The sequence below is a fragment of the Oxyura jamaicensis genome, chromosome 20 (genome assembly GCF_011077185.1).
Source record: "Oxyura jamaicensis isolate SHBP4307 breed ruddy duck chromosome 20, BPBGC_Ojam_1.0, whole genome shotgun sequence".
NCBI lineage: Eukaryota > Metazoa > Chordata > Aves > Anseriformes > Anatidae > Oxyura > Oxyura jamaicensis.
Window position 1 is genome coordinate 52,563 of NC_048912.1, and position 21,768 is coordinate 74,330.

General features: G+C 37.8%; 1 protein-coding gene across 3 annotated transcripts in view; it reads left to right on the plus strand.

The window, feature by feature from the left end:
* ITCH (itchy E3 ubiquitin protein ligase) overlaps positions 1-21,768 on the plus strand; it is a 68,250-nt gene that overhangs the window by 15,936 nt on the left and 30,546 nt on the right. For all 3 annotated transcript variants that reach the window (XR_004755440.1, XM_035343498.1, XM_035343499.1), the window contains exons 2-6: positions 11,109-11,199; positions 13,712-13,850; positions 16,370-16,494; positions 17,663-17,800; positions 19,930-19,972. Coding sequence is in view for 2 of the 3 variants with exons in the window: in XM_035343498.1 (XP_035199389.1) it covers positions 11,130-11,199; positions 13,712-13,850; positions 16,370-16,494; positions 17,663-17,800; positions 19,930-19,972 (515 nt within the window). In the remaining variant the exon portion in view is untranslated. The remainder of the gene's footprint in view (positions 1-11,108; positions 11,200-13,711; positions 13,851-16,369; positions 16,495-17,662; positions 17,801-19,929; positions 19,973-21,768) is intronic.

The window sequence follows — 21,768 nt, forward strand, 5'->3', positions numbered from 1 at the left end:
CAGGGGCTATGATAAAAACAGTTCCCTCGGCTAAAGCAGAAGCCACTTGCACCAGCAAAGGCAAACAAGGAATCTGTTCGCCACTTCCCCTGGCAGGAAGGTGTTCAGCCACTTGAGGAGAGCAGGGCTCACCGCACAAGAGAGTTTCTTGGGAAGACAAATGCCATAACTTTCAAACATCCCCCCTTCCTCCTCATTTCCCCCAGGTTTTCTTGCTGAGCTTTGCACCCTATGGCACAGGGTGTCCCTCTAGCCATTAGGGCCAGCTGTCCTGGCAGTGCCTCCCAGCTGCCTGTGCACCCCCAGTGCCCTGCTAGCAGGGCAGCACGAGGAGCTGAGAAGCCTTGGGCTCTGTGCAAGCAATCACTGCTCTGCAACAGCTAAAACATCAGTGTGTTATCAACACTGAGTCACAAACCCAAAACATAGCACTGTAGGACCCCCTGTAAAGAAACATACCCCAGCCCAAAGCAGTACTCCTGGTCATCCCCTGGTAGTGCAGAGTGTATTGGTGATTGAATGCTGCTGTCTGGGCACACTGTCTGTCTATCCCCTGGGAAAATTCCCTTCCAGAGTTGCCACTGGAAAGCATTGTTCATAGTTTCTAGATATTTTCTTGTCAGAAACCTGGAAATACAATGATGCTTACTTTTAAATTAAGAAATAAGAAAAGGCTTTGCTCATTAGGGTTCTGTCAATACAAGTCTGTAGATTATATTCTTTTTTACTCTTTGTAACCATCTAGCCTTCCTCTCCGAGGAAGGGAAGAGATGCCCCTAAAGTTACAGCACTGATTGATTTATTTTTGAGAGCTGTATTTCCACAAAACTTCATACAGAAGAGAGTTTGCAGTGCAAGGAAGTGGAAGAATTAAAAAGAAAGGCTGTAATTAATTTCTACAAGACATAACAGTTCTTATTGTTAGGATCCAATTGGTAGTTTTTTATTTGTTTGTTTTTGTCAGAGATCTGCAATAACAGTCAACAAGGAATTGTGCAAGTTGAGAGAAATTTAGGGATTTGGAGGTGCCTTCCTTTGAAGGAGGGGTATCACTTACTCTGAGAATCAGGTTCTCTGTGGGTAGTTGGTCACTCCCAGTTCTGAATCCTGCAGCTCTGATCGGAATATTGTCAGCTGGTGGGCTGCTGATTGTGAGTTTGGTTTGTGAAGCAGAACTTTCTTTAAACCGTACTGAAAGACATGATGCAACTAAACAGTGTGCAGTCACGGTAGTCCAGCTGCTGTGGAGACAGGTTTGGGTCTAAATTTGTTTAGTCATCTTTGTTAAGTTATGTAAAAATGTTCTGTAGTCATGTGCTTAGGGATTTGTTTCTCCCTAAAGTGAAGTCAACAAACGGCAACTTAAAAAGCTCAACAAAGTAGGCCTGCTGAAAAGGGGGCTTAGAAAAATAGTTTAGCCCATCATGAAATGGATAAAGGAGTGCCAACCCTTATAAACAATCTCTTACTCTGCACACGTAGAACCAGCCTGTGATAACACTTGAATACTTTAAGGCTTAAAGGGAATGAACTGGAATATTGGATTTGTGGAATTAAAAGCCATTTGTCTTGCCTTGCAGGCAGCTAGGTGGCTGTCCACCTTCCATCCAGAAATTGTAACATTGCTCTGGTTGTGCATAGCCACTGGAATTGTCTCCTGAAACCTCAGAACAGGAGTGTTAAGAAAAGACGTAGTTTTGAGTCAGTGCAGCATTGTGTTGAAACTGCATTATTACAAGTACTTCTCTTAAAGAGTTAAAAAGGACAGTGTGAATTACTAAAAGCCATAGTTTATAAAATACAGGAGTTAATCCAGTTAATGCCGAGTTGATAGCAATAACTGTAGCATAGCTTAAAAGTCAGTTTTCTAAACTTTTGGTAGTTACAAAGATACCATTTCATTGTCTCCTCTTCTGCCTTCCTAATAAGTTTAATATTCTTTACTGTGGGTTAACGTGCTTGCCAAGTTTAATTTATTTTGTTTTCTAACTGTGGTATTTAGGAATAAGCCATTTTAAGAATCGCTCTTTCTAAGATTACAGTAGTGAACCAGTTTTAGCTTAGTGGTTTGCATATATGAATTATTGTTCTTCCTTGGAATGGATTATAGCATGACAAGGAAACAGCTGAAATAAAAATAGGCTATCTTTGTTTTCGCAAATGGTTTTAATTATCTTGTGCAGCTCTGCAGTGGCCTTTCTTGCAAGGCTTTTTAGAATTAAGTAAAAGGTATATAATGTTCATTTACAGTTTTTTCCTTCTTTTTCCCTTTATGAACGTGGATTAAAAGTTAGTAAAAACCGACATCCTTTTAGGTTAGGAAGGAAATTCGTTGGCAAGTTATGACAGTTGGCAGCAAAACCAGTTTGTGCCATTTGTCCTGCTTGCCACAGCTTTAGTCTGTTCCAAGAACAGTTTATGGTAGGGGAATTACAAATGTACTACTGAAAGTGGAAACAGCTGTTGAATTACATTGCTTTATTTTCTTTCAATTTGGTGTATTGCAGCACTGTTTCTTTGCCTTTTTTTTTTCTCCAGTTCTCTTCTTCAGTATCAAATACTATATGTATTATAGAAAGCTCACAGGAAAATCTTCTACTAAGCTGTAGGTTCTCTGAGCAGGTCTTTGTTGCACAGAAATGGTAACGAATGAATTCTCTGTAATTTTGATGCAAGTCTTTGGTTTGGGAGGCCTGAAGACACTTTAATTTGGATTGCAAGCATTGTTGAAAGCATTTTTCTCTGCAGGTGGAAGCTGATCGACCAGTTTTTCTAATCTGCGCTGTTTGCATAAGGAGCACTGGTTATCCCTGGAATTGGGGTAAAAGTTACAGCGTGAAAGTGTCACCGAATGTCTGCCCACAACGTTTCCAGTGTTCTTCTATCTTTCTCTTTGTCTTGATAGCCAGCTTAAATGGTTCCAACTTTAAAAAAAAAAAAAGGAAAAAAGAAAAAAAAAAGAAAAAAAAGTTTGGATTCAGAGAAGTTTCCCATGTTCAACTCCCCTTTGAAGCAGGTATCAAGGTAGATATTTAAGAAAATCAAGGGTTAGCCTTGCATAAATAATTGTCCAAGTGTGTTTAGGAAAGATGTTTAAGGCTGTTACGGTTCTTTAAGGCTGTTACTTATTCTTCTCTACTGTAATTTTTAATATGTCCATGACAGTGAAGCCATCTCCTTCTCCTGTTGTAGGGAACTGGCATGGTGGCACTGATTGCTGCTCCCTGTTGTGTATGAGGTTGCAGGAAACTAACACAGTTCTGTGTGAGACTCTACAGAAGGGGAGCGTACTATTTACTTTGACAGATCTGATGTTGATCTACCCCTTTGTGCTGATCTCACAGAGATTTCCCTGCTGTCTCTCCCTCACCTACCCAGGAGCAGCAGGAAGTTTTTGTGCACAGGTGGATCCTGGGTGCAGCATGGGGGTCACTAATGGCCCCTGCTCATCATGCCCTGGTGTCCCTGTAGTGACAACAAGATAATTTTAGGTGGAACTTCCAAACACTTTGGGAGTCAACAGTTGTTTGAGGGCACTCCTTTGCATCAGACTCTGGCTTATTTCAGCTTCCATAAATCTTAAGTGAATGTTAATGCTACTTGTTTGTTTTTTACTGGTGTGGAGCATGTCTCCTCATAGCTACAGCTTGTTTTCCTGTAGGGTTACCATGATAAATAGTGACAGAGATGCTGTGCTGTCACCCTCTTGTCATTCTCCTCTAAGCACATGCTCTTATGCTGGCTGATCTGCTGTGGTCTTAACAGAGTGAAGGCATCCTGGTCTTGACAGCAAGACAGTCCTCTGTTTTATTGCTGCAAGAAGTGCCTTTGTTAGTGAAAGCTGTTCTTCTAACCTTTGCTCTGCTGTTTTTGCTGATTTATATATGTATGTTTCCATCTTTGTTCATACCAATCTTAATATCTGTTACATTTCTCATGTGTAGCAGGAACACATTGAGTAAAAAGATTGAGGCAGGTAGTTGCCTAGAATAGATTTAGAAAATCTCACTTACAAAATATAACTAGACTTGTTGATTTAAAGGAGATGTGACTTCTGACTGATGTACTACAATGCTTTGAAAGAGAGTACAATGCTTTGAAAGGAAGTACCCTATCATCATCAGGTAAGTGATTCTGGTGATGAGCCAAAAATACAGCAGATTGTATGCCTTGTGTAATTAATTAAATGGGGAAAATACAAAATATTTACATATGGAGATAAGACAACATAATGGATAAAGTTTCTACTTCAGTGTCCAGGATTTGTTATTATCAGTCCTTAGCAAGGCAAGGATGGGCAGAAGCTGGGCAGCTCTTCTCCCATAGCACAGAGTTTATTGCTTTATTGCAGCCTCTGAAGGTCATATCACTTGAGTTGCTTCCCAAAGTGATTACACTGAATTTCCCAAACAATACATTTTTAGCTAGTGCATTGTCTTTGAGTCTGCACTTCACTCATTGTTATCAGAACAGCTGCTTGCATGTTAGCTTTGTAAATAGCTAAGCAGAACTACACACAGAAAGACAGAGGTGCGCAGTTGTTGCTGACTGCAGTATCAGCACTGGCTGTGCTCTGCTGGGCTGAGTCACAGATAACACTGGAGATGGGACAGTAGGGCCTTACCCACCCTTATACACGTGTGCACTCCTCAGATGCCTGGCTGGCTCTGCTCTCAGGAGTTGCTTTCATTTGAGGTGTGAGTCTGCTTTGTGATTTTGCTCCTGCATGTAAATTCAAACCCTTGAAAAAGTCTCAGGTCTGCTTAATTTTCAATCCTTGACTTGTAAATGGGTGTGGTTTGTAATTGCTGGTACTACGTATGAAAGTATGTGGTTTAAATATTACGTTTTGTCATGAAATGATGTTCTTTTGTAAAGAGAGCTACAGGCTTGCTCTGAATATCTGTACACAATTCTAATATTCCTCTTGTGTTTAGATGCCTGATGTTGCTAAGCATTTGGGCTTTGAATTTTAAATTGAGATACTTCTGATTTTACTGCATTTTCAGTAATTTGGTATAGCTCTGCTCACATGCCATAATGGCTTCAGGGAGCTAAGCTATGTTCTTCTGTTCCTTTGCTTCCCTTCCTTATATAAACATCCCTTGATGCAAACCTCATAATTGCTTCCTTTTCCAACCTGCACTCAGCACTCTTATAATCTGTCTGTACTTTTTTTCCTAGTTGATTACTCAGCAGTTTCTTTATGTTCTCTTACTTGCCTGGGCAGAACTGACCATGTCTTTATAACTTATTTTAAGGAAAAAACAATAAAAGCACCTTTTTAAAACCACTTCTTGAAATTTGAACAGTTTAACTGCAGATTTGCTAAGCAAGAAAGCTAGCTGGCTTTGCTTAGTCTTGCTGGGTAATTACATCCAACATTTGAAAGAACTTTTCCACAATATGAATGCCTGCAATTAAAAAGAGGCTTCAGAGTTTTAAGGGGAAGGAGAGGAAATGTTTATTTAACTTCTTGCACACACAAAAAATACAGTATTAACATAGACAACAAGTGAGTTTGAATTTTCTCTGAAATACGTAGTTTAATCTCTTAATGGTGCACAACTCGCATACCTGTTGTTTAAAAAAAAGTCACAGAAGAACTTAATTAGAAGAGTTGTTTATAAAATAGCTTACGGTTTTTCTAAAAGTCTGTGTTCATATGCACACAATCAGGTTTTCAAAACCATTGTTAAAATTAGTGTGTTAAAGAAATATTTTTGTTACTGCACATAGCAAATTCACTTTGCATTGGTACACCTCCAAACAACAGTTGAGTTTATGTTCTTAAAATTAATAACTAAACAAACATGTTTTTCAGCTGCTGACTTTGCAATTACTTCATTATTCTTTGAATTGTAAAGAATATATGCCAGCATACTTTCAAAGCTATGCTAGTATAATATATAGTCACAGTATTTCCTTCTGTGACCTAGTTGTGTCTTCTGTAGTTTCAAATAAATATGAATAAAATGTTCTTTTTTAGTAATTCAGTTCTTTAACAAACGAATCCCATCAATGAATGAAGTTCCCCCAAGTTAAACTGGCATGACACTCCAAAGATCTTTGTAGCCTTTGATAGCATTTATCTGCAACTTTAATTCCCCGTTTTCTGTGGGGAAGAAACTCTTTGCCTTTCTTCACTTCAGCCATGAAGCACTCACGGCCACTTTTCTTCCTGCTCTTTCTCACAATTTTTTAAGGCAAAAGTAAATGAAGACCCTTCCTTCCTGCCATCTATTTTCTGAAAGCGTTCATAACATCTGGACTGTGGCCCTCCAGAATTTCATCTTCTGCAACAAACAGATGCAAGAGACAAAGTTCTTCGCTGTTGTAGATTAAATTGCCACTGGATGTGATGCAGTTTGGCCTAACTGCATGTCATGCCATAGGGGAGGTTTTGGAGAAAGCGCTATGGTGAGAGTAGAAATTCAAAAAACTGAAACCCCAAAGCATGTGTGGACCAGGGTTGTGACTGAAGTGGATTTATTCTAAGCTGTGTTTTTTCCAGCCTGCCTGAGTACAAACAGTGGCATATGCACTTTTGAAACTGAACACAACCACAGCTTGCCTTGTTAAGGTGCTGTTAAGTGAGCAAAAAATGTTGCTGCTTTTATGTGATTGCAACTGCCCATGGCATTTATTGCTGTTTTCCATCGTTGTTTTCTTTATATTGTGGGCTTAATGAATTCTGCTTATCTGCTTTTGTACTGCTCTCTTCAGAAGGAGAGGTGAGGCACTTTTACATTTAGCAGCAGAAGCATCAAGCAGTTATTAACCTGATAGAACCTAATAAAACCTGGTTTGAATCTTATGAGCGTTAGATTTAATTTCAGTGAGATATGAAGCATGTGGACTGACTGCATTAGGAGCTCAGAACTCTGCAGAGGGACAGCATGACATGGCCACGTGAAGGAATGAGAAGACAGGATCAGCTTGTGGCTGGCGTGGTTTCAGGTCAGGACTGGGAGGAAAGTATGGCTCCGTGATCTCCTGGGGCATATTCCACTTGTCAGAGCCTTTTGTTCTGTGTTACCACCCATATTCCACTAAGGTTGCATTTCCAAAGGTGTAATGTAAACTTCTGAAGTTCATGTTGGCTGATGCATCTTCTGCTGTGCTCCCTGTTGCAAGCCATCTTAAAACAATAACAGTCCCCAATTCATTGTGCATGAACATACACAAAGGAAGAATAATGAAAGCTGTCTTTCAGCTCTTATAAAACAGTGGAAAATTCTGGGCTGCTTAAAATTAAAGGCTGATGGTTTAAAATCAACAAGCATTGCTGAATGGTCCCAGTTTACAAAGCAGAAAGTTGCACTGGTTTAAAGCAGCATAATTTATCTAATAATCTGCACATTACTGTAGCATGTAACAAAAAATAAATTTAACTAGGAGGATGTATGTAGCCACCGAAGCAATTCAGGCAAGCATTTCAATGGTTATTTCTACTGACAAAAAACATTAATTCTATATTATGCTATGTTATTATGTCTTTCAATATGCTAAATAATTTGTGTGGTTGTGTTCATTTATTAAGAAAATTAAGTTTATGTGATCACGCTCTCAAATGTCTGTTACCCTGCCTTTCTTCTCTATTATCAGAGCTTTTGAACCTTTCAGCTCATGTTCCCAAATCTCAGATTCTGGCATGTTTCTTGGAAATTGGTAGTGGCATCCAGGAGAAAAAAATGTCAATTTGAGCTTACTATAATTTAAAGAAAAAAATACCCAAACAACTAAATATTTATGAAGATGCATATAATTTTCTACTGCACAAGAAAAGCTTGAGTATGCATTGTCAATTGTCTGGAATGATAATTATTTTCAACGTGTAGAAGTACTTGTTGCATTACTGTATCTTGAATTATATATTTTTTTGTAAAATGATGACTTCTAACACAGGTTGAAAGCAATCATTATGTTCCTTTCCATTGGCAAGGGGACCAAAAGTCTAGTACAGTTACCATGCTTGTCAGCGTTCATAACTTCACGCTTGATGGCTTGTTCACATCTAGCTGCTGACAGAACTGCTTGTCTTTAAGAAAGATGTCTGCTTTTTGCAGAATACTCAGTATTGTCCCAATTGTAATAAAACAAACTGGAAATATTTTTATAATTATTCAAGATCATAGTCTTTATTTTGCAGTTATGCTTATAAATTGCTCTAGGCTGTTTTTTTTGAGCTGAAATGACGTGCAGTTACCATTTAAAAATGGCTGCTAAGACAGCAGTTTCTTAACAGATTTTAATTTTTGTATGTCTTTGTTACATAAACAAAGAGGAACTAAATGCTAAAAATTAGATCTAAATACAGCCATCCATGGGATTTTTCTCACAGTACTATTACCTTTTGCAGTTTGATTAGGCTCCTTTGATGTTGTTCACTAATCATCATGGATTTTTGTTTGGGTAATTAATGTATTTTAGCATGCTTCCTGAGAAAGCGAGGTAAATATACTTAACACTGTCACTCGTGCTGTACTCTTCTTTCCCTTGTCCTGTGTGCCACTCTGTGACCTGTGCTACATGCTGATATCCAATCCAGCTAAAAACTGCAGGAGCTGGAGGCATCAAAGATGATAAAATTTCTAAAAGTTATGAAAAATCTGGATAGAGTGTGTACGTGCACGGCAAGGAAGAAACTGAAATTAATGCCCAGCTGAGAGAAAAGCTGCAGTGTGAGCTGAGCAATTGCTCCTTGCTGGACACCTGGCATTGTGCGCGTATGGCTGGGATCCAGCTCTTGTGCTTCCTTTGCTGAGCCTTTTTCAGCTGGCAGAATGGGTGTGGGAAACAAGGTGTCCAAAAACACAAAGAGAAGCATGGCTGGTAAGATGTGCAGGGCACAGGGTAGGTGAACAAAGGGACAAGGACCTGCCAGTTTGCTTGATGCTTTCTTTGTCCTACAGACCTCTTTTTTTTTTTTTTTTTTTCCTCCCTCCTTCCTTGGTTAACTAGTGAGGCTTACTTTAACTGAAGAGCTTCTACATTTTAGCAAATGTTCAACAAAGTAAGACTTCAATTTTATTGTATAAACAGTAATTAGAAACTTTACAGTAGCTGAGAGAACTAAACAGTGTGTGAAATAATTTCTTTATTTTAGAAGTATTGGGAGGCAGTAGGTTCTTGAAATTTGACTTAAGCTAGTTAGTAAGAACTGCAGGTCTCATTGTGTAAGCACTTGCACATCTATGTGCTAATTCAGATGGACTAATGTGTTTTCAGGACGGTCATTTCACATGTGATTAAGCTATAGCATTTTTTTTCTGTATTTTCTTAATGAAAATGGTCAAATAAAATATTTTTAATAAGCGTAATCTGCAGGCTTATAAATGAAAATAAGCTTTACCGTGCTTCTGCTGTATGTGCTTACTCTGTGACTTCAAATGTAAATTAATTATCACCTTCAGTAATTGCGTTTGTACTGTGTGCAGTATTATTTCTCCAGGTGGAAATAGCAGCTGTCTTCTAAATGCCAACTCATTTAGGCTGTCTGGGATGTCTGTATTGGTCTAGACGCTTTATTCAACTGCTTTCTTAAAGTGTAAAGGATACCTAGCAAGTTTTGGTAGAACAGGATCAGCCTTAAGAATTGTCTTCTAAAATCTTGTACATTTGGATAACTTTCAAAAACATTAAAACTTTTTCACTCAAGCTGGGTTTAGATGTGTGATTTGCATCTGGAATCTGGTAAAGATTTGGTGATATTCAAATCCAGTGTCCTTTCTCAAACTCTGTGTTGCATGGCATGCAGGTTATAAGGTCCTTACTTGTGGGTTAGAATGCTTGTGGCATTCCCGTTGGGGAAATCCATACGTGTCGCCCTTCGTACTCCAGATAAAGACAGCAGAAGCTTAAACTAACTTGATCTTTTCATTTCTGGCAACAGCACTGTGTGCTGCAAATGACCTGGTCCATGATGCTTGCTGGGCCAAGGGATTCAGGTTGAGTGGCAGACCAGAGATGTGCCCAGCACTTGGGAGACTTGAAGGCGCTGAGAAGATGGGTAGCCATACACATGGTACAGTGGCTCTGGCTGCAGGGGGGCAGTGAAGATGTGGCACGGGGGGGATATGACATGGGAGGGCGTGCAGGAAGAAGTCTGGAAGTCATGTTCAGCTGGTAATTTGGAATCTTCAGTAAGCCTTTTATTTTCCAGTGGGTAAAGCTATAAAGGACTTACAGCCCTCTCCCCCCTACCCCTCACCCCCCCCCCCCCCCCCTCGGAGGGTTGACTTGACCAAGTGTTTTAAAAATACATAGGAGACAAATATATCTGGGTATTTCCAAAGTAATCTCTATTTCAATATAATATGAAGCACAGTTTCATTTCTGTCTGTTAACATCCAAACTATATGATGCATATTGTCCCCTTTCTTCTTCCTTCCCACGGCCAAGAAACAAATACTGGACTGAGTACTCAAGTTCGAAGAGCAGTAGGATGCCTGTTCACCTCAGTGCAGTCTGCAGGGGGTGCTGGAAGGCTCAGACCACCACAGGTGTGGTGAGAGAGAAGGTTGGGCTGTAAGGAAAGGGTGTCTTGTCCTCTTCCAGAAGTGATGTTTCCCCTCATAGTCAAGTGTGTTGTGGAATTACAACCCTGGGCTTTAGCTTTGATCGTAACAAGTGGAGACGAAAGACTTAGAGAAGCAGATTTCTCTAAATTCTTTTTTTTTTTAGTTTAATAGTTCTTTTTTTATATGCTTGTAGGTTTTGTTTGTTTTAATATAAAATAATACTTGACATGAGTAGGTAAACTTCTTACCCAGGACTTACAACATTAAAAAAGGCAGATATTTTCAGATGTAAGACATATAGTAAACTTTGGTAAGATAAGAATATTGTTCATACTCAATCAGTTGGCAAATTGAAGGGACGAGATCAAAAGACCTTTTCTGACATAGACAGGAATGTTTACAGATCATGTTATGGCAGAGACAAAGCCCTTTGTGAACCCTATTTGGTACTTCGGGGAAATGGAAAGAAAAGAGAGAACAAGAGTGACAGTTTTGTTTGCAGCATAATGTATCTACATGTCAAAAAATAGATAATTTCATTTTTGAGTTTCCAGCAACTAAAATGTTTTCATTCTCTTTATCCAGATTCAAGATCCAGCCCGTATTATGGCTGGCACTGGATCCAAATCAGGATCATCTAGTGGGTTCTCCATGAAATCACAGCTTCAAATCACTGGTAAGTCATATGAAATTATATATCCTTTCTGGTTAAAATGGAAAAGTAAAAAGCGTTTTTCCCATAATGAAAGAGTAATTACCAGTGTGTTGCATTTCAGCAAGTTTTTAGTAGTTCAAAACCAAGAGAAATAGCAAAATAAAACTAATAGCTTAACGCAATCATGAATTGGCAGAAATTCTTCTGTTTTATTCAGAATTTTATCTAAAATGCATTTTGAAATTATACATTTTCATGTAAGGAAGGAAGAAATTATTTCTGGATACTCTTAGGTCAATTGTACAGAACAGTTTTCTTCGAAATGTAAAAACGTAATACAATACTGCTTTATGTTGCTATCACTTCACATAATATCAAACCTAACAATTTCACATAATCTTTTTGCATCTCAAGCTAAGTTAATTTGAACTACTGTTCATTAAATTTGACTTGCTACTTCTTTGTTAAATGTTTTCATGGCCACCATTATTAAAGTGTTTTTAGTAAGTATTGATGACAATATTACTTTGAAGACCTGTAGATTGCATATGAATGGATTTACATGGCATGCTTCTGCTTTATGTAGTGCCCTACCAAGAGAGCATCTGCTGAAACTTACTCATCAAGTTTTCTTCGCTTTCTAACTGACAAATTTTACTGAAGTGTCAAAGCTAAAGCCTGAGAATGCAAGATCTGTGGATATATGCAGGTCTATGTTTAGAAGCATTGAGGGTAAACTTTATGCAATAACTCTGCATATACCCACAGTTTCCACACTGATGGTGCAAAGTTGATATTGTGGGGATTAAAAGAATTGTCAAAAATAGATGAGGAAACTTTAGTGTAAACAGAAGTTTGGAAATGAACAAATTACGTTGCCCTTAACTGTCACATTGAGGTCACAAGCTTGGTTTTTTTTCTCAGTGGACCATGAGACTTTAAGAAAACTCTTGTCTATACAGACTGATATTGGCGAGAAGACTTGTAGAGGCTTCAAAGGAGGTACATCCTCTGCATAGCTAAGGATTAAAGCCTGTCTAAGGTGTGCTCCTTTAAAGGCCCATAACTCTCATAAAGAAAGCAGAGTTAAAGAAATGTCTCATGTTCAAATGGAGACTTTTATGATGGTTGATTTTTAATTTCTACAAAAGTTCAACCACAGTCTTCTAGAAAACCATTTCCCTTGCAGGCAGGCTTTATCTTTTTGTAGAAAGTTCTGTAACCCTACCTGCCCTATTCTTATCTCTCCGTTCTGCTGTCTTCTTTAGGTTTAAATGAACTTTCAGATTGTCTGTGTAAGTAAAACCTTGAAAATAGGTACACAGCTACTGTTTGTGCTGCCTCAAACTGGATCTTGATGTCTTTGGGGTAGATAGTGATGTTGAGGCATGAAATGCTGTAATAGTGAAGTAGTGGAGGCATCAGGGGAAGGGAATTCATGAAATTAATTCTAGATAACTGAAGCTAATTTCTCAGTGCTCATATAAATAGTTTCCCTTGGGAGCAGTTCACAGCAGTTTATACTAAGCTACTTCTCTAAATCTCTAAAGGAGCATAGACTATAAAAGGAATCTAGGTAGATTAGCCATATGGACTTGAATTAGTTATCTTTTTTTAAGCGTGTAGAATAGCTGAGATGGGTGATGAAAATACAGGAGACCAGGTTGACATTTGTAGCAACAGAGCAGAGTTACTTGGCTGATTAGAAATGATGTATTTGTTGTAAGTTTTGTTTTATGAGCTTAGTGCTGTCAACGAATCTAAGAACGCTCCTCATCAAAGAGTTGAATAGATGTTGAGGTAATGTGTGTTTCTTTGGCTAAATGGAGGCAACACACAGTGTTTGGCAAGACCGGACCATTGCAGTAAATTACGTTGAATGTTAGAAAAAAAAATAATTTACTGCAATCCAGATTTCTGTTGCTGTCCAGCCATTAATACAAAGAGCATATTTACTAACATGAGAAACGCTCTAGAGCTGCAAGTTCTGTCATGGTTTTGTTGTAGAACAGCAGGTAGTTATTGGAACTCTGAATTATGCCTTTAGTTAGCTTTTCTATAATTTTCCTTTGTTACAGAAAGCTTAACACAACATTCTTTCTGTTAAAGATCTTTTCATCAAAAGTTGTGGCAGTTGTCCAAGATTGCTTAATGAGGAAGGTGGATCGTATTTTGAGCTTTTTAACAAGCAACTGTAATAAATTCCAGGCATTTTTCTGGCTGCCGATAAGGAGGAGGTGGTTCTAGAGGATACTTTTAACATCAAAGTGATTTTGTAATCTTACACTGATAATTATCAATAATACTGTCTGATGGTATAGAAGTACTGTTGCATGTTTTAGGCTTTTGTTTGAACTATAGCATTGGACTGAAATGCAAGAACATATTTGGGAAAAAAAAAAAAAAAAAAAAAAAAAAAACACATTACTGTCAGGCGTTAATGACCTGGTACTGAATACTGAAGTACCCAGCTGAAAAATACTATTAGCTGTTGAAATACTTAGTCAATTGTATTTTTTCTTTTTCTTAACAGTTATTTCAGCAAAACTGAAAGAAAAAAATAAATGGTTTGGACCTAGCCCTTATGTGGAAGTCTCAGTAGATGGACAGTCAAAGAAGACAGAAAAATGCAACAACACAAGTAGTCCGAAGTGGAAACAGCATCTTACAGTGTATGTTTGGTGGTCTTGTTTTCCAGTTTGAGCTAAATTAATGCTATGATTAATTTGATGATAAAACTGGCAGTGCCTTGCATGTTTTTGTTGCCACATTTAAGGTTACTTTTTCATGGTTGAAAATTGTTGCTGTTCTTTGTGTAGCACTGTGTGGTCTAACCTTCGTCTTCCCTCATAAATTTGTTTCTCTGTCATAAGGCTTCTGAAAACTTGAAGGAATATGAGGGGCAGACGAATATTTTACCTCTAAAAGTGACTTTCTAGAAGCAGTTTTGAGAGTCTATTCTTAATTGTAATATCATCAGCTATTTCATAATGCTCATCTTTCCGCTGTTGTCAGAATACTTTTGAGAAAGAAAAAGAAAAATCCCCAGGCTTTTAGGTTTTTCTTAGTACCAGGAGACTTGCTTTATTCTCCAAGGTTTGCTGGCTTGCATACACCATCTCAGATGCAATCATCTTCCTGCACAATACCTAGTAAAATTTAGCAGTTTTGAAATGAGCATGGTTTAGTTCAGCTTGTTTTGGGGGTAGAGGGAAAGGAGTAACTGCTCTGGTAAAAGTTACTTCTGTTAGCCTATGTTTCTTCTCCACTGAGGGGCTCTCCCAGTACGTAACTGCTGACAAGGGTTTAGGAGCGGAGGGCCTCACAGCACGGGTCATTGAGAGCTTTCAGGTTTAGAGAGCAGCTCAGCTGACAGCTTCTCTAGGAACAGGTCCGCACGATCTCTGCCACAGGCTGACAAATATTAACAGCCTATGTGTTTGGCAGAGGTTCCAGTATTGTGGTTCTATCACCTAGTCAGATAAAAAGATTCTTCAGAGAGAACTTTGTTGTTTGGACTATGTAGAGGCTTACATTGCCACAGTTTGTACTGTTTCTATGCTGTGGAAGACGTTGCTTCAGGTTATTAGCACCAGATTTTTGTGACACAAAACCAAATAACTTTCCTTAAAAAAAAAAAAAAAAGACAAGCCTGAGGAAAGTGAAATGGAGGTAAAAATAAAAACTAAAATTAAAAAATTGAATTTTTGAATTCTTCAAATTGTTTTATTTGGAACAGAGAGAAACTGTTGTGGTGCTTGGATTTATAAGGGATCTTTTGTCATAATAAACCTGGAACCCATTTTCCCAGAATGTAATAAAATTGTCAAACTGTAAATAATACATCCCACTCCTGGAATTGGTGAGAGAACTTTGTGACATGAGTCTGCAACGTGCCCTTATGGCCAGAAAAGCCAGTGTATGCTGGGGTGCATTAGAAGAGTGTTGCCATCAGGTCAATGGACATGATCCTGCCCCTCTTCTCAGCTCTGGTAAAGGCACACCTGGAGCATTGTGTCCAGTTCTGGGCTCCGCAGTATAAGAGGGGCATGGAGCTACTGGACAAAGTTCAGAGGAGGGCTACAAAGATGATGACAGGACTGGAGCACCTGTCATACAAGGACAGGCTGAAAGAGCTGGGCCTGTTTATCCTGGAAAAGAGAAGACTGACAGGACACCTCATTAATGAGTATAACTATCTGAGGGGAGGATGTCGAGAGGATGGAGCTAGTCTCTTTTCAGTTGTGCCCAGCAACAGGATGAGAGGCAATGGGTACAAACCGAAGCACAGGAGTTTCTGGCTCAATATGAGGGGGCACTTCTTTACTGTGAGGGTGACAGAGCACTGGGACAGGTTGCCCAGAGAGTTTGTGGAGTCTCCTTCTCTGGAGATACTCAAACCCTGCCTGGATGCCATCCTGTGCAACGCACTCTAGGTGATCCTGCCTAGCAGGGGAGTTGGACTGGATGATCTTCAGAAGTCCCTTCCAACCTCACCCATTCTGGGATTCTGTGACTTGTTAAGCTGTGGAAAAATTGTCATGTTCTTTTTGTCTCTCTATATATGTTGTACAGCCAGAAATGTTAGATGTTAGATCATTATTTAGATCAAATGTAAAATGTTAGATCATTTTCTATGTATATGTTTTTTTTTCACGTGATTCAAGTATGTAGCAATTTATCAGGAGAACATTCATCTTTGCAAAATACTTGAAATAGTTTAGAACAGTTTTGAGTACTATCCTTTTTACAGGATGTACTAAAATTTTCAGATAAACTTTTCAGAAGGGAAATTTTGCTGTATTCCGTCAGTGTAGAAAATTCTCATTACAAGGGATACAGATGCTGAATATTCATGAAATGTGAACCTGCAAGAATCAGTCTTTTTTTCTAATCTTGGTTACACAAATGTTAATTACAAACTAGTAGTTTTTCTACAAGTAACAAGTATTTCCCTTAAAACAATAATAAAAACGTATCCAGTCTGTGAAGTCTTGCAACACCTTTGATTTATGTATCTTTCCTATATGAAAAGAGAAAGTAACCGTGTACTAAAACATCATAATTTAAAAGTGTTTAATGTTATCACCATAATTTCTTTGAAACTTAAATGTTATTTAAAAACAGTTGTTGTAGATTATTCAGTTCAGCCAACAGTGCCTTTACATAGTATTCAACTTTTTCTTTTCAGAATTGTCACTCCTGTAAGTAAATTAACCTTTCGAGTCTGGAGCCATCAAACATTAAAATCCGATGTCCTTCTGGGAAGTGCTGCTCTGGATATTCATGAGACTTTGAAATCAAACAGTATGAAACGTAAGTATAAGTTTGAGTGCTGTGTGCAGCTCTCTAAAGACTGTACATGGGCCTCAATAATTCCTTTTGTTGCTGCAGATGGCATTTATGAGCTTCCTCACACTTTTTCAGTGTTATATTTCTTTGTTATACTCAATCTGCTCTGGTGTTATTGGAAATGTAGTATTTTTCACTTTGCTTTTATGTACAGGAGTGAAGGCTTATTTAAAGCATTTCTTTTTTCATAATGTAAAAACTACAACTCAGATACATTCCTAGTGCTAGACCAGGAAATGTGAAGCTTTGTTGTTGTTCTAAGTAGTGTTACAGGGGCATGTTGCATGAAAACATATCTTAAAACAAGTTAGTCTTTAGGCAGTATGTGCATCCTGTGAAGCTTCAAAGCAGAATACAACACATCCATTACAGTATTTGTGTTGCTGCAGCATATAGCACCGATGTGGTCTCATACTTGCGTTCGGTTCTTAGAAGAGGTCTTTGCTTTTGTAATTTCAAATGTGGACACTAGATGCAGAATGTTGATAGCAGTGTAATAAACTTTTCTCCTGTAGGCTGTTACTGTCCTGTTGATTGTGGGTAAAAATTGCCTTGGGTAGCTACATTGTTCTGTATGACACCTGATATCATGCTGTATTGCTGAATTTTGGTTTGGGCATGGTTATTTACAGTTGAGTTTCGACGAAAAAACATGACGTACCGGAAAAATATATTTGGTCTAGGGATGTGATGCAAGGTCTTCTAATGATTTAAAAATATTCTAAATGCAAAACTGCATGTCATTAGATAAATTTGAAATGCTTTAATCTGAAGATAGAATTGATATCTGTTCTGAACAAAAAATGAGGTGAATTACATTTCTTAACTATAGATTTTTGAGGACAGGTATATTAATTGCTTAAGTAGTGTGGGCAGAACCCAGAAACTTGATTTCTACTGTAATGTTAACCCTTTCTTTAGGCAGCAACAAGCTTATGCTCTACTATTCCCATGTTTATAGAAATAATACATTTTACTGACGTGGAAATGAATAGCTTTACCACTCAAAGCACAAAAAAATACGGAGGGCGTGAGCTATGATTACTGTGGTCTGTGATTGTCTTCTTAAATGAAATGTACTCTTTGTTATGTAGTAAGATAAACTCCCACTTTTTTTTCTGTACTTTTTCAGTTGAACAGGTAGTGGTGACATTGCATCTTCTTGGTGACAGAGAACCAGCAGAAGTGGTAGGAGATTTGTCTGTCTGTCTAGATGGGATGCAGGTAGATCCTGAGCTCCTAACCAATGGTGATGCCTCAAGTACAAGGAGTAAGTTCAAATGTACAATCTATGTAGTGTCTGGTATACAAAGCTTTTTCTACTGGATGTTTTAACACAATGCTATAGTAATGGTGTTTTTTTTCAGTTCATATTTGTAGAGACCAGAACTCCTGTGTGCTTTATTTTGAGGTGGAGTCATAGTCCATGGCAAAGATTATCAGCATTACTGTAATGCAAATAAGATAAGAATGTTTCTTTTCTGGACTTCACTAACTTTATCTAGCAATTCCAAACTGCTTTTATGCCTTACTTTAATGAAAGCCTTTAGTTTCCCTCAATTTTTCATAACATTGTAAGCAGAAAAGCAATATAAAGCGGGTTGGTTTAGTCTCATAAGTATTCCAATGGCTAGGAAACAGTATTTTATATTATCTTTAAATATCTCATTTAATTTAAGTAAATGCTTTCATAGATTTTGTTACCTCTGGAGTGCTGCAGGGAGAGACTCACTATTCTTTCTGTTAAGTTGATATCTTCAGTCTCGGATAAGTAGTATAGCTGAAAATCTTGAAGTAAAATGTGTAATTAGACTAAAAAAGTAAGAAATTTCAGTTCCATTGGTGCAGGACAGGCAAAAGAGCATGTCTGAGGGTAAATGTACAGTGCAGAGTAGAAACATGTAAAGTGATTGTAGCTACAGCAGATAGCTTCTCCAATGCTGGAGAAATAAACTAGGTAGTTGATTGGCTTGTTCAAGAAAGGCAGTTTTTTGGGCTTCTGATTTTTTCTTAGGTTTGTTTGTTTTAAAGGACTAAATGAGGTTGATTTCTGATTTCATCCAAGTATCACAGGAACACTGAGGCAGCACACTAGGCTTTTAACCATTATTTCTTAAGGCTTTTTTTCTGTAAAGAAAAGCCAAATACTTGGATTGTGTGGGACTTGCAGAGCAGGGCTGAGGTATGTTGACAGAAGCACCTGGTGAAAGTAACAAGTTTTCCTCAAATGCAATATTGGAAGAAGTAAAAGCATGGATTAAAACCATTTCCTTAAATTCATCTACTGAGAAAAACATGCTACTAAGTAGAAAAAGTCATGCAGATAGTGGAACTGACTACTATGTATAGTTTGGGGCTCTACAGTACAAGGCAGATGTTGACGTGCCAAGCAGAAGCTCAGCAGAGGGTTACCAGGTCATCTGGTGACTGGAGCAGATGAGGAAAGAGTGAAATCTTAAGAAAATGTAGTCTAACACATTCTTATTGTACAAAGCTAAAGGTACTGATAGGCAGATACACTGTTTACTGACTAGCCTTTTAAGTTAAGATTTCTGTTTCTGTAATTAAAATCAACTCCATGTACAGCACATTAACAGCATTATAAGCCTTTACATCATAGTCTTTATCTTAGATCTGTAGTTAGTTCCCATCAGAACTGATAACTGATTCTCTTGTTAATTAAATTTGTTTAGTTCTGTGGAAATAAAGTATTTGTGTTTTCTGTATGAATGAGTACTTCAGCATCATATATTCAAGCATTGTGAGTACTGGCACAAAAGGCAAATATTTGCAAGGTAGCTGAATAAGCAGTTGCAAAACATTTGCAGATCTAGGCTGAGCTGCTATAATTCTGTTAGGAGACCAGCCAAATTCTGTACCTGCTCAAATGCCTTTATGCTAAACATTTTACAGAGAAAGGGAAGGGTCCAGGCTGGATAGCCCCAGATAACAAAGTCCCTGCTGTTGTTTGCTAGCCAGTCAGAAGATTTTAAATAAGTTGTTGCCCTAACTGCTCTGCGTATCAGCAACACAGGGTAGAGAATATAAAAAGGAAGCTCCACTTGAAAAATGAGAATACTACTTGATATTGTTACAGAGACAGAAGACAATGACCTGTGTGCATTTAGCAATTTTTATACAGTGGGACGAAGTAGTATTTTAACTTCCAGAAAGTGGAAATATTGCTGCTTTCATGCTTCACAGCAGCAGCGCATTAAAATCATATAGAGAGATGAAAAATATATACAGTCTTGAAATAAGACAGTAGATAACTAGCACTTATAGTGCATCACTTCCACATTTGAGAGTAATCTGAGCATTAAAGACTGTTTTGTGTTCTTGGAAATGATTTAAAGTGTTGCTCATACTACTGTTGTCTTTTTCTTTCTGTTATTTAAGGTCCTATACAGAATGATAGCTCCAGAGCAAGGAATGATACACGGTAAGTTTTTTCCCTATTTTTTTGGTACTGTCTTAGTGTTTACATCTCTGAATGAGGAATTGTCTGTTTTACATACATGATGACTGTAGAATTTGAGTATGTACTGCAACAGTATCTGTTAAGATCTGAGCGTATCCTTAAACAAAAATACTATACAATTGTACATTCAAATATTAAGTTGTTTTTTTTCTGTATGAACCACATCTAGCTTCAGTTTGCCTCCATACCTGACTGATCTTTTGTGTTTTTATCCTTTTGTGTTCCTCATGTCCTCAAAAAGCTTTGTTCCATGAAAAAGTGTGCTATAGACATAACATATTCTTCAGCCTTACAAAGTCCTTAAAAGAAATGCCTTATGGATTTATTTAGTTTTGTTAATATGTATCTTTAAAAACAACATATTGTGAGAATGCTGGCTTTGAGTTTGGCAGTTACTCTTTGAAGATCTTTTCTGTGTTCATCTGTTTCATTTAAAATATTGTAAAATTGCATGGACATCTTTGGCATCAGAACAAATGCTTTGGTTTGGTTGTGTCCATTAGCAAATCAAGTTACCCTGTTTTTATGATTAATCCCAGTAATAGTTCATTCTCTGCTTACCCTGAGCCATACCAAAATTGCTGGAAGGGGTGCTGGCTTTAATTGTTCTTCACTGGGCACTTTGAGCTATTGCTGTAAGGTGCTTGCATATCCTGCTGTCTCTTTTGGGTGTGTGGCACCTTGAGTTAAGAGTGCTAACAGCTACAGACCGGTGATATTTTAGCTCTCACAGTGGCTTACTTTATACATTTCTGCCTTAAAGAGGACTGAAGTACGTCTGATGTTATACTGACTCTCATACATCAGTTTGCATTTGTAGTTCAAAACGTGAATCTTTTCACATACATTATTCTTGGATTTATAACTCGTGAAAATTCTTGAGCTCAGTGCAATTTTTCAGTATCACAGGCAAATTCTGTTCTGTTTTGAGGATGTGGTTGAGTGTCTGAGCTTGACCAGCCCCACTGTGAGGAACTAGTTCAGAGAGTATAGTAACAGTATGCTTTATTTTTTTCAAGGAAAACTAGCAAGCTGCAGTTTAGAACTAGTCTAAAAAGGAGTTGTCTTACTCCAAAGTACAGACTATTTCTACTTTTAATGTGTGCTGAGTGTAGCCTCCATTTTTAAGACAAGGGTCCCTCTTATGCACTAAAGTAAAAAGTTGTCTTTGAGATTTGTTTAATCTCCCAGTGATTAACCAAATTGTTTCAAAATAAATTATAATAATAAAAATCCCACAGATGCATAAATGCCAGTAGTTTGTTTTTTTTACACAGTTTTGTTTTACAGCATGGAGGTATCAGAATTATATTTAGGCTTTTTAAGAAGATACCAAAAGCTGTCTAATAACTGCAGTGTTTTACGGTTGATATGGGATTATGTACCATGCTAGTTGATAGGATGTGTGACCAGTGGATTAACCTGCAATGAGAACACCAAGACGCTTTAATTAGTTTTTAGTATTACAAGTATTTTAAGTATTTGTACAATGCACAACACTCTTAGATGACCTCTGGAGTAGCTAAGTTAAATTCCACTGTTCTTTTATAGATTATAACTCACTGAACTGTGTAGTTTAGAGTCTTTCCATAACGGTTTTATTTTCTATTTTTTATGCCCAGAAGAATGTTTTCATGCTTGAGTATTCCGAATGTCTGAGTGTATAATAGTATAATAATTGTAGTAACATGCATAGTTTTACTACTAACCAGTGGGGTTTCTGGTGCTCATTAAAGGCTTATTTTCAGGATCATGTA